The 14040-nt window shown below is 35.5% G+C and overlaps 1 protein-coding gene across 1 annotated transcript in view; it reads left to right on the top strand.

Moving 5' to 3' along the window:
• The window catches only part of LOC127834785 (fibrillin-2-like), a 24528-nt gene extending 10867 nt beyond the window's left edge, over positions 1 to 13661 (top strand). The window contains exons 17-32 of the mRNA XM_052360821.1: positions 26 to 145; positions 376 to 498; positions 678 to 797; positions 1155 to 1277; positions 4042 to 4302; positions 4974 to 5240; positions 5924 to 6190; positions 8476 to 8760; positions 8956 to 9065; positions 9509 to 9567; positions 9709 to 9848; positions 10147 to 10272; positions 11553 to 11694; positions 12463 to 12524; positions 12917 to 12987; positions 13396 to 13661. Coding sequence (XP_052216781.1) covers positions 26 to 145; positions 376 to 498; positions 678 to 797; positions 1155 to 1277; positions 4042 to 4302; positions 4974 to 5240; positions 5924 to 6190; positions 8476 to 8760; positions 8956 to 9065; positions 9509 to 9567; positions 9709 to 9848; positions 10147 to 10272; positions 11553 to 11694; positions 12463 to 12524; positions 12917 to 12987; positions 13396 to 13443 — 2324 coding nt within the window. The 3' untranslated portion in view covers positions 13444 to 13661. The remainder of the gene's footprint in view (positions 1 to 25; positions 146 to 375; positions 499 to 677; positions 798 to 1154; positions 1278 to 4041; positions 4303 to 4973; positions 5241 to 5923; positions 6191 to 8475; positions 8761 to 8955; positions 9066 to 9508; positions 9568 to 9708; positions 9849 to 10146; positions 10273 to 11552; positions 11695 to 12462; positions 12525 to 12916; positions 12988 to 13395) is intronic.
• The last annotated feature ends 379 nt before the right edge of the window (positions 13662 to 14040 follow it).

The following is a 14040-nucleotide window of genomic DNA, read 5'->3' as shown; positions in this document are numbered from 1 at the left end:
AAACGCTATAAAACAATAATTTCAGATGTGAACGAATGCCAGACTTCTTCCATGAACACGTGTGATCAAGAGTGCATTAATACACCCGGAAGTCATCTTTGTAGATGCAGAGCAGGTTTTGTTTTCAGAAATGGAAAATGTAACGGTATGTGGTTTGAGATAATGAAAAGTTTCTATCTCTACTGATTATATATTGTATACATTACGTATAAATATTAGACGTCTTTTTTAAAGGATATGTGTTTTACAAGTACATGCACAATCGTGTTAAATCAACACATAACACAAATAAAATATTTTTGTAATATATATGGTATTGCATTAATATGATTATTTATGCATACACTATTAAAATAGAACTAATATGTATCTTAGATATTAACGAGTGCCTTGGCGATCACGAATGTCAACAAAAATGTGTCAACACTATTGGTAGCTACAGATGCTCTTGCGAATCGGGATTCATTCTTGATCTTACCGACCGAAAGTCTTGCATTGGTGAGCGTGATATTAAGTGATGTTATTTTCAAAATATGGAACTGATAAAATGTGGTTTGCTAGACGTTCGAACATGATATCATTTAGACACAGACTATTTGTGTTATGTGAACAGATTTCGTCAAGCTATACAACAAGTGAATTTCAAATTCAAATTATTGTTTTTCTCTGTTTGTTAGCTGAGAAAAAGTGTACGTTAAATCAAGCTGCTCACTGCTCTCGTAATGCTAATTGTTCTGTTTTCAACGGCGAGGTTATATGTGTTTGTCCTAATGGATACAACGGGACTAATTGTACAGGTAACACTTATCGTATATTAAAAGACATACATGAATATACCTCATTCGTATTAGATGCTTAATGAAAGAAAAATACCTGAAAAAATGTTATAAAGTTATCTTAAACATCATATAAACAGTTTTTTCTCATTTATTGTTTCAAATGATCGGCATCTCGATAATACTTTTATGTAAACTATTGTATACCATATGCGCTTATTTCTTGAGCGTTAGGTTACTGTTTTTTCTCATGTTTATTCTTAATATTGTATAAAAAACTTCGATGCGAACATAATATTGAAATATGTTTCCTTGCTTTCTAAAAGCTTCCATAAAATTATTACAATAAATATCTATGTTTGTAAGCTTTTTTTCCAGACATCGACGAGTGTAAAAATGGTATGGAAACATGTGACCAAAACTGTCAAAATACAATTGGGGGATACAAATGCGAGTGTCAAGTTGGCTTTTTGCTGGAAAACGATAATGCCTCGTGTACAAGTAACTATAATTTTGTATTTGTCTGCGTCTCAAATCATTAATATAAAGCATATATAAAACAAAATGTATTCATTATGTAGTTGTGTAAATATTATAATTAATTGGTATTATTTATTTATTTCATATACGATACTAGTTATTGTAAAAATATTTTCACAATACATTGTCGAATGGTATGCCGTTTTTTTTCAACGGTTATGCCTCGGTCACACTGTCACGAATCAGAGCTACGAATGAGCTACGATTCAATCGGCTACGAATGACTACGAAATTATCAAAATTCGTAGGCCGCTAGGATTTGAGTATGGAGCACAACGATGTGAGTACATATTTCGACGAATCTACCATCAAAATATTGAAAAACGAACAAGGAAAGTTACGGACTGCTACTGATCGATGCGATTTAGTACGGAGCGTCACGAATCGATACGATTAAACTACGAATCCGTTACGGAGTGGTGCGAGTTAGTACGATGCTACGCGAGTCTGTACAATCTAACCACGGATCCGCTACGGTCTAGTACGGGTCAGTACGAACAAGAACGGTCCGCTTTGAAGCAGTGGGAATTGCGACGGACTGGTACGGACAGATAGGAACGAACTAGGATTGAACATTGCGCTCACAGCCTTTTGTATTGTCATACACAAAATGCCTCCAAAAAAAGAGAACATGCAAGCGGCAGACAGGAGATAGTTAAAAAATCGCTCGTCCTTCTCAAGGCCTCGTCGTGAGAATGGCTTCATGAGCCATGTCCTCATGGCAAATGCATCATCTGCGATGATATAGTATGTATTGGACTGTCGTCACCTGGAAGAGGTGTTGCTTCCGACATGCCAATCAACCCACTTGCGATCCAATATTTACCCATATGAATTGGTAATCGGCGTCCACCAGGGCCATCAGCACAACAGAATGGTAACCTTTATAGCTATAGTATAATGAGCCACCGTTCTTGGGACATCGTATGGCTACATGCTTTCCATCTAGAGATCCAATGGCGTGTGGAAATTGCCATTTAGCCGCGAACTGATCGGCTATGGCCTTCCAATCCTCAGGCTCAGTAGGAGTCTGGATAACATCTCCAGCATATGCTGAAACTGTGGCATCACAAACGTCTCGTACAAGACTACATATCGTATTGTGTGCATCACGAAACCCATACATCAATGTTCGATAACTGTACCCGGTGGCCAAGAACCTTAAAGTTATTGCCAACTTCAAATCTGGATTGATGAACTGTTTGAACCAGGAGTGGTTCTTCGTGATCCTGGGACCAACGACCTGTAATAGCTCATGGAACATATCAGGCCCGATTCTGTTGAAGTTTCTAAAAGCCGCCGGATCTTCAGCCATCAGTTCGGCCATCAAAGTCTCGTATTGGCCGAGAGCGGGTTGTCTTAAAAGCCAGTCTCTTATCCACCACCTCCTTTTTCTTCTCTGAACTGAAACGTCCCGTACAATACTACATATCGTATTGTGTACATCACGAAACCCATACATCAATGTACGGTAACTGTCCCCGGTGGCCAAGAACCTTGAGGTAATTGCCAACTTCAAATCTGGATTGATGGACTGTTTGAACCAGGTGTGGTTCTTCGTGATTCTGAGAACAACGACCTGTAATAGCTCATGGAAAAATCAGGCCGATTCTGGTGAAGTTTCTAAAAGCCGCCGGATCTTCAGCAATCAGTTCGGCCATCAAAGTCTCGTATTGGCCGAGAGCGGGTCGTCTTAAAAGCCAGTCTCTTATCCACCACCTCCTTCTACTTCTCTGACCTGGTAAAGTATGTAATTATTGATGTTCAAATATAGATCATGCTTAGGAAAGTATGATTAATTTTGTATTTTATTATGTCGGCTATTAATTTAACAAGTATTAAATCGCGTAAAAGTAAGAGAAAGATTCAGAAGGCAAATGGGACAGACACTTACCTGCAAATAAAACAAAATATATTACTAGTAAGTTCAAATTCTAATATTTTCAAAAGATGTAATTTTTAGCACAAAGCTATACTAGTTATACGATATTGAATCATTATAACCTCTGTGCATATCGTCAAGCAGCTCGACTACGGCCTTTGCATTTTGTGCCATTTCAATATCCAAGTGTAACAAATTTATCGCAAAAGCATTTTGCTTGCGGTTCATGATTGTGAACTTAACAAATGCAAGTACGGTTGCTTTAATTTCAATGATGTTTTTCAGTAGCAATTTATTGTTGTGGACCGTATATGTCCGTACCGTTTCGTGCTGAAATGTAGTACATCGTACAAGATCGTGCAAATTCTTGCCTATCCGTAGTACAACGTACTAGAACCGTGGCTTACCTTAGTATATTCGTAGAATAATCGTAGCTGATACGTGGCGTAACCGTACCGCTCCGTAGTTCTTCGTATCAATCCGTAGAAAATCTATGGGCCTACGAAAAGGTACGACTACGGTGTCGTAACGATTTAGTACGGATCAGTACGGTTTAGTACGGACTGCTACGGATACGCTAGCGTCGATTAATTCGTAGCAATGTTTTGAACATGTTTAAAATTTGTCAAGAGATGCTACGGACATCCAAAAACTACTACGACTGATTACGGATCAAGTACGGAGAGCCACGGTCCAGTAAGAATAGCTACGAACTGTGCCGAAAAGTATTCGTAGCTCGTTCGTAGCTCTGATTCGTGACAGTGTGACCGAGGCATTCATCACAATATTGCATTATATTGTAAACGATTTTCTAAATAAAACGTGACAATATTTCTTTTCCAGAGTGTAGGAACTGGACATACGGTGAGATGTGTTCCAGAGAATGTAAATGCAATGTGACCAATACTGAGACTTGCAATCCAACAAACGGAAATTGTACGTGTTTGAAAGGCTGGCATGGTGGACTTTGCTACGATGACGTCAACGAATGTACGTCCACTTCAAACGTGTGTCCCACTAATTCCAAGTGTATAAACCTGTCAGGCAGTTTTACATGCGAATGTGACGCTGGCTATCTCAAGAACAGCTTAGGTCTGTGTAAAGGTAGGTGAAAAGATAATAATGATCGATAAAATAACACAGAACGTTAAACAGAATGGAAATGCCGTTTTATTTATGGTAAAGTTTAAAGCAAGGATATATTTGTAATACTTAAAACCCAATAAGATAGTCCAAACTTTTGTCGATATTTGTTAAAAAAAAAGTTTGTCAGCGGAAAGATAATTAAACGTCATCAATGAACAAAATCAATAACTTCCAAAGCCCATATTCACTAACCCATTTATAGCAACACATTTTTAGCCGTTTGATAAAAGATTATATTCTAAATGAAGAAAACCATTCATTGTGTTTTATAACTGTCATACTTGAAATCTTTCATATAAAGAATTGTTAAGTTAGAAATAGTTGTTAAACATGTATTCTACTATAAAAATCATTGCATTTAAAAAAAAATTGTTTTGTACTTTAATACTTGAGTCTAAGGATTATTTGATGCATATGGGCCCTGATCTATCAGTCGACCACGAGGTATTGAACAGAATGGGCGTGTCGCGTACTTTATTTGCGTTGTAGACCATTAAATTATGTGTTTTAACAAATAACCAAATGTCTATAATATATCCGTTTATGACAATGTGCTCGTAAAATTATGTTAATTATAGGTTTATTTATTTAAATAAGACACTGTATAGTAAATGGTATTTCTTTTTAAGCATGTCCTCAAGGTCGTTTCGGCAAAGGTTGTACCAGTACCTGTTTGTGTGATATGACTCATACATCCGTGTGCAACACAGTGAACGGGAGCTGTACGTGTGACGCAGGATGGATTGGCTCCGAATGTAATATAGATGCCAACGAGTGTGCGTCAGCAAATGACTTCGAATGTCCTGCAAACTCGACATGTGTCAATTCACGGGGTAGTTACGATTGCGATTGTGACCCGGGTTTCAAACCGAGCAGCAACGGTGATAGCTGTAGAGGTGACGTTTATTGCTAAGTTATAAAGCAACGATATTTGTAAAACCAGATAAGATGGCAAGACCTTTGCCGATATGACGCATATTCTTTAAAAAGGGTTCGTCAGCGAAACGATCCTAAAAGGGAACATAAATCAAAACAACAAATTCAACTACGTTTGAAACTTTACATACTCAACATGCACCTCAAGATCATGTTTTCACCAACTAATTCTTAGATTTAAGACAAAAATAATAAATAGAATGAAGAAAACATATTCGGCGACTGAATATATACAGGCGTCACAAATTACTTATGTAATTAATTATCTGTTTTCAATGAACAATTGTGTAGTCCAAGGAGTTTAAGTTCAAGTCATTGTTTACTTTATTCTACTATATAAACATTACAGTTTAAAAACATGTGCTGTACTTATAAGCTTAAGTCAAATAATTAGCTGGTAAATTCAGACCGTGATCTATTCGACATGATTCGACAACGACAGATTTATAAGAAAGGACAATTCTTGTACCTAATGACGCCATTAGTGTAGACCAATTAATTTTGTGTTTTAAAGAATAACAAAAACATCTCTACATATCCTTTTGAAGAAAATATGCTATTATAGCTATTTTAAACATATTTTTTTATTTTTTATTATTTTAAATGAGACATTGTGCATGATAAATGATATTTCCTTTTCTAGCTTGTCTTCAAGGTCGTTTCGGCAAAGGTTGTACCAGTACCTGTTTGTGTGATATGAATCATACATCCGTGTGCGACACAGTGAACGGGAGCTGTACGTGTGCCGCTGGATGGACTGGCCTCGAATGTAAAACAGATGTCGACGAGTGTGTGTCAGCTAATGGCTTCAAATGTCCTGCAAACTCGACATGCGTCAATACTATTGGTAGTTACAAGTGTGATTGTGACCCGGGTTTCAAAACGAGCAGCAAAGGCGATAGCTGTACAGGTAACGATTTTAGCTTAATTTATTTGTCAAACATCCCAAAACCTCTGTCAGTTAGTTTTGAACATATGATTTGTTGGTTTTGTTTTTACATATTGTGTGTGCTTGTGTTAATAATCAAATCCAGAAATTGCAGAATCCCAACCAACATTTTCACGCACGGTTATTAAAAAGATCTTTGTAAACCCGATTTATTAGCTGTTCTAAAGCGGTGACCCAATTTTAAACGGAGCAGATTAACCGACGTCTAAATGTGATATCATTTCCAGCCAATACAAAACTTGAACATTCAACAAGATTGTCTTAAGATGCTGTTTAGCCAGTTAAAATAATCCGGTTATGTTTTGTCGACGAATTGAACGACAAACACGTATATAATTTATTTCACCCGTTTAATAACCGTCGAGCGAAAAACAAACTCACTAATTGGCCTCCGTTCACAAATGTAAGTACATGGCCTTAACTAGTTCTTCACAAATTCATCTTTAATCATTTAAGGGCTACTCACTCTACAATCCCATTTCAACTTTCAACAAATTAGTCTCGGTATACCACTATTTTTGTAAAGCCCTTAACATAAGAGTCGTATTTTGTAACATTTAAAGGTTTATGATAGAGTATGGCACGCAGGACTTATTCACATGCTTCGACTTAGTGGTATCTCGGGCAATCTGTAATCTTTGTGACAAGATTATCGTAATACAAAAAGACGGTTCGTTGCAATTTACATCAATACTGGTGTTCCTGAAGGGTCCGTATAGGGCCTCTCCTTTTTCGTGTATAAAAGAAATAACAGTGTGCGAGATATTCACTGCACAGTGCGCCTGTTTGCAGACGACATAGCGCTTAATACAACCGTCGACAATCTGGCCGATGCAACTACTCAACTCTACGCTTATTTTGAAAAAATCTATTCATTGGCCAAAATGTGGTTATTTATGTTAAATTCATCCAAAACCGAGTTCAAATATCCAGAAAAATCGACCGCCCGATTCACTCCCTCTGTTCCTAAACGACTTCAAAATAAATGAGATTTCGTCTAATAAGCATATTTGCCTGAACTTCTCTAACTCATGCTCTTAGCATGGCAGAGCATCAATCTAACGAGAAGTTCATCCTCGATACAAAGAGCCTTCTAACCGTATATTCGACATTTATAAGACCAATTCATGAATACGCTGATGAAGTATGGGATAATATAACTAGATAGTATGGATTAGAACTTAAAAAGATTCAGCAAGAAGCAGCACGGATATTTAGGGGGGGGGAGGGCATGTTTAGCATCAGTGCAAAATTTATATAGTGAAATGTGTTTTGAACTATTAAACATAGGAGAACTTAACATAAACTAACATTTTTCTTGAAGATGTATAATTCCCTATAATCCTCGTAATTGTCTGCATTGATCCCCTCTAGTGTGGATGAATGAATAGCATATCCATTTCGTAATTCTGACAGTGTACGCAGCATTCCATGTAAATCACAGCTTTGATCACGATCCTTCTTACCATCAACTATAAACCTATGGAACCCCCTTCCGGAACCATTTAGATTTGTACCTTCTCTCTCTACCTTCAAAGCGAAACTAAACAAAGACAACCAAAAAATCACCATGCACTACTACTCTTCTAAATGTGTTCCATTTATAATGAAAACAAGAGCAATCCTATAAGACAATCTGTACAGTTTGGAACCAATAACTTTGCAACTTCTTCTCTTTGGTGTCAGAGACGAATCATACGAAGAAAATTACCTGATACTCCAACCTGTTATGTCTTTCATCCTAGATGGTCATATATTTTAACACTACCCCATCAAATGAAAACACCTTATCCTGCTTACGATACCCCGCCTCGCAACTGTTGCTTTCTTATAGCAATTTTCTAAAGTTGCGAAAACTTTGCCACTTTAATCTCTGTCTTATTACACATTAATATTGCTTATGTATATAAACGTAATATTTATAATTGATAAATACTATATAATTCCTTCATTCCTTTACTGTGTATTTATATATACTAATATGCGTCACTATAATTTATTTTTTCGACACTGTGTACATTGCAGGAACATGTTAACACATCAGCAGCAGTTCCAAATGACAGAAGAGAGACATAGCATAAGCTTTGAGCTTTTTTCTCAATTATTTCAATTCAGTCCTAATGTTAAGCATATTTTGTCCAAAGTAGCATGTATGTTTCTATTGTATTAAATTGCTTATATGTATTCTACAAAAAGCTTAATAAATATTGATTAAACCAGACTATCTGAAATTGACATGTTTTCAGAGTGTTCAAACAACACTTACGGAAGAAAATGTTTCACTAAGTGCGCATGTGTTAAGGAGAACACACTTTCCCACACCCAATCATGTGACACTGTCAATGGAACATGCAAGTGCACTGGAAACTGGACGGGGAATACTTGCCAAATCGACGTAGATGAGTGCCAAGAGGATGCATGTAAGGATCAAAACGCCTTATGCATCAACACTGATGGTTCTTTCGCTTGCTTCTGCAGGAAAGGCTTTGTAAAAGGCGATGTTACTAACACTTGTTCGAATGGTACGACAGGTATAACTCTTATGTATTATTATTAAGTTTAAATATATATTATTACAACATTAACAGGGACTTTGCAATTTGTACGAAATGTGAACGTTCAAGACAGTGTGCAAAACTAGCCGATATAACTGAGTTTATCTTAACAATAATGTAATGATTTGTGAGGGATCCGTTCAGATGATTACGCGTATTACAATTTGATAGTTGCAGAAAAGAAAATAGACCTGCAGATAAAACTGAAAATTGACGCTCGGAGTATTAATCTTACATCAGACAGGGATTTTGCAGTTGTTGCCGAAAAAGTTAAAGTATCGGTATGTGCTGACGGCATGTGCTTTTCATTTATTAAGTTACGATTACATATCGTGAAATACGCAATATTTAAAAAGGAATTTCGTTTATATTTTAGTATAGTGTTTGATAATGATTTCGGTTACCAAGATAAAACACGTGTTAATATAATAGGGCATAAAATGACGACGTATGATTTTTTTACAAGCGTATATAAACAGCGTGTTATTTAGCCATACTGGTTAAACATATATGTAAGTTCTTTTGACTTAACGTAATAGCCTTTTAGGACCATAACGTTTTGTATTTAAAAACTGAAGACATCATTAAAATAACACAATGCTGGTTACATGTTAATAGCTGTTTGATTTTAATAAGTGTCTATTTGTTTTAAGAGAAACGATGTTTGTTTATAAATTATAAATTAAATGTATGGGCATTTTGTACTACGCACATTTAATTGCAGCTACGGACCTACCTGTTGCGGTTCATTACAAATTTCCAAATTGTCATTAAAGATCTACGGTATGCTGTTTTATATGCAATCGTTTCATGTATGTGTACTTTTTATATCGTTGAATGCATTGCTTGAGATTTACTTATATTAAATTATACTGGCATATTATGTTTTTAAATATAGTATTCTCCTTGTTATCGTTTTTGCAGGAACGGAAGCTTAGTAATAGACTTTACACTTTTCTACAACAACAGTGCCGATGCGGTTACAAATGTTGCCAATGCACTGGACGATCTTGGGAAAGGAACAAACATCACGTATGACGGAAAACCTGTAGAAGCAATCTCAGGTGGGTATATATTCGGGTTCACCAACATCAGCTGCTGCCTAATAAATCGGTCAAGATCGTCAATGATATTTTGTTTCAAATATTTCATTCGTTTTAAGAGGCAAGCTGTCATTCATTTTAAGAGGCAAGCTGAATGACACAGTATATGGCTATAACGTGTTACACATTGTTTGTCAGTACTTATACACTAAGCAAGCTTTTCTACAGTCATCATAATCTTATTTCAAAAACTGATCCCGGCTACTTGACCAGTGGCGACTGGACTAATGATCACAATGAATTTATTTCCCCTGAGCAGAACAACTTGCTAACTCCACGCTATGTGGTTTGTTCGTGGAAATTAGAGGAGGTCCATGTGAATACGGGACGCTGTGTAACGTCAGAAGTGGTGTGCCCTTGTGCGTAGTGAACCCTGTGCCTACAGGTATGTATAACTTAAAGTGTTATTCCAATCTATTATATCATCCAATATTTTGCAATAAATAATATAAAAATAAGAACACTGGCATTAGGTATTACAATTGTATCAGTGAAAAACATTAACAAAGACAATAGATTCTGGGTGTAACGAAACAAAATTAATGTATGATATTTCTGAAGAGAATTTTAATTGAAAAATACTGATAACCATATTGCTACGTTATTAAAGCTTGATTTATTTAAGTATTTTCATAACGCGGATTTAATATAATGTGTTTTATTATTTTACCTAACAATTGCATGTTAAGTATGAGACATTTATAGCATTTGCCTTGTAACAATGTCAACTTAAGAACTGATTGTATTTAAATTAGTGTTAACAGATGTGTACATTAGTGCACAATGGAAGCCATCCAGTCATTACAAGAGAGTATGTAGAATAGTAACTACATTAAGTTCCTAATAAGCATCTGAATGTGGTTGTAAATAATTCGTTCTCAAACTTTTAATAGCAATTATCTATTTCGGTATAACGTCAAGTTATAAATGTTTGTTTTATTAGTAAACATGAAGGGTATAATATATAATGCCATTATTACCGTAATTTGTAGTCTTTCGGACAATCAAGCTGATCGTTTGTGTAACTGGGGAAGATAGTGTATTATCCTAAAAAACTTATTTATTCTGTCTTTCATACAATGTTTCGCTGACCTTTGTTTTTCGGTCACGAGCAGTATATTATACTATAACTATGTTTGGAATTTTATCTTTCGGACAAAGTCAAGCTGATCACTGCGGTTTCTCTGACTAACAATACATCATATTATAACTATGTTGTTCGCAATCTGTCAGACAATTCCAAGCTTGTCGTTGGTGTTTCTGGGACAAACAATATATTATATTATAATTATGTTACTGATAAGGCTTCAGACAATGTCAAGCTGATCGTTGTTGTTTTTGTGACGAGGAGTATATCATACTGTACTGATGTTGTTGTCTATCTTACAGACAGTATCGATGTTGATGTTTGCTGTACTATAATACTGAGTTTTTCTGTTTGTTCGACAATATAAAGTGGATAATTGCTGCTTCTGTGACGAGCAATGTGTGATACCACTACTGTGTTAAAGCTTATATTTTAGACAACGTCAAGCTGATCGTTAGTGTTTCTTTGACAAACCATATTGGTTGTAAGGTGACTGCAAGACAATGCCAAGCTTTTCGTTTGTGTTGCTATGACGAGCAATGCATCATACTTTAAATGTATTAATGATTATATTTCAGACAATGTACAACTGATCATAGGTGTTTCTGTGGCTGGAGGTCTGATTCTGGCCGTAGGCATTTGTACAGTGATATGTATTGTGATCAAAAGAAAAACGAGGAACGCCAAAAAGCATAACACAAGGCTGGATAACCTAAATCGGTATAGTGTGTAACAGTACATATGTGTCATGACATTTTAAGTGTAATGAACTGTAATCTTAAATCGACTGATTTCGTATATGACCGTCGCTCCGCACATTATCCAAGTGGGTTGGCAAAAAATGTAAGTTCAGTCAAAACGACTTTGTATCACTAGACAAAGGTATAAAAGGTACGCAAGAGTATGAGTATATTTTTCGAAGCTTAGCGCTTTGAACATGATTAAAGATAGGCGCCGACAAGCATGTGTAATGAACACGATCGAATTTAGCAGTATGTACGTGTTAATAATTAGGTTTTAATCAGCATCCTGTCAAAACAACAATAGTGTAATAGTAAAGTTCGAGTTCGACACGTTTTATGAGTACTTGATATCAAAACGCAGCATGGAGTGTCGGTTATTAGACACTAAATATGCATTTTCTGTTCTTATTACGCTTATTCATAATAACAAAATTTAAACATTGTTTTCGTTCCGCAAAAGTAAATAGAATTATTTCAATATTCGAAAGTTTAAATATTTGTTGCCATCCCTACCACAAAACGATCTGCGATTTTGTTAAAGTGAGCAAAGCTTTAAATAGTGTGAACGTTTGAACAAACAAAACTAATCGATTGTTGTTATTTACGCTGCTTTCAAAATACAATCGTTTACCGGTTAAATAAAACGTTAAGTAGAAAGCACTAATCAACTGTTTAATAACTGCTGTAGAAATGATAAAGTTCATTATGATGCGAAACGCAAAATAACTATTTGCTCAACATTTAGATTTGATGGACAAGGTGTGCAGGTATTTTTGAGATCGCCAATCAAAGAAGTTTGCCATGGAAGTAAGTGTGTTTGTTCCTTATTTTGTGTAGTGGTACACGTTTTTACCTACTTATTTTTACAATTGAATATTTACAACTTTTGAATGTGAAAATATGTTAAATAAAATAGGCCTTGTATACTGGATATCGTAAAACACTTCAGGATATTTCAAATTGACTAATGGCCGTGCATTTTATTGGTAATTGTGAGACATTGAAAATATATTGTTCGGTCTATTGTCTCAGCATAAATGTGAAACATTATTTTTCAAAAAATAGTGCTTTATAAGTATACGATGTTTGTATGAACAAATGAATTATTAGGTTTGTTTTGCGGTTCAAGCACTTTATCAAACAAACTGTTTATTTAGATATTATCAGTATATATACTTCGACTTATTTTAAATTTTCAGATGCACCAGGGGCCTCAAGGTATAGAACATGGCGATCCATGGCTCTGTCATTCAGGCAGGATGCCGTTAAGGTTTAAGTTGAAAAAAATTGACGACATATAGGCCGTGCTCTGTGAAAAAGGGGTTTAATGCATGTGCGTAAAGCGTCGTCTCGGATTAGCCTGTCAGTCCGCACAGGCGACTCCGGGACGACACTTTCCGCTTGATGATATTTTTCGTTTAAAGAAAGTCTCTTATTAGCACAAATAAAGCTTAGGCGGACAGTGTCGTCGCTGATTAGCCAGTGCGGACTGTCCATATTAATCTGGGACGACACTTTACGCACATGCATTTAACCCCCTTTTCTCAGAGCGTGGCTCATATATTTGTTTTTTAAGTGATTATAATTTGGTTAACTATCTATATTCTGTGGAAGTATTTTACAAAGAATGCTAGAACATTGTTTCATGTCGAGTACCTTAAGTTGCATGTTGTTTCAGATTCCGAGAATGGTTCCGGACGAGAATCCAGGTACTGCAGGGTGGTGATAACCAGTACGAAAATAAGGCCAGGAGAAAAACACTTATAAATAAGCATTTATAAACTTCATGTGAATTTCGATTCCACAGAATCATATGTAAAGTGTATATAAGCACAGTTCTGTTCGTTTACCATATGTAGAATCTGACACCATTATTGTTAATACGTTTTACTACTGATCGCTGGTATGTTATCAATTGTTTTGAATGTGAAAGGGGGTTTCATAATTGTTATAGGTGTTGTATATTTTTATGTCTGTGTTTAATATTTGTTTTGTATTCGTTTACTTTTTTGTCTTTGAATAATATGAACACAATAATTTAATTTAATTTATATTGAAATACTAACAGAGTTTATATAATATTATATAATACACTTACAATATTAAAATATAGTTCATACGGTTCGATATTTGAATTGATACCAAAGGTTGTTGTATTTTATAACTGACAACGCATTTCTTATAACTGACAACGCATTTCGAGTGTTAAACCTATTTATTGCATACACGATCCACAAAGTAACCAATACTTTATAAATCAGCAGAAGCAACCAAAATGCCTTTTCCAGCATATAAATTCAAATGTCGCTTTGGTATCTTTTAA

Source organism: Dreissena polymorpha, chromosome 6 (genome assembly GCF_020536995.1).
Source record: "Dreissena polymorpha isolate Duluth1 chromosome 6, UMN_Dpol_1.0, whole genome shotgun sequence".
Lineage (NCBI taxonomy): Eukaryota > Metazoa > Mollusca > Bivalvia > Myida > Dreissenidae > Dreissena > Dreissena polymorpha.
The sequence above is the reverse complement of the archived record's forward strand: the minus strand, read 5'-3'. Positions and strand labels throughout refer to the sequence as shown.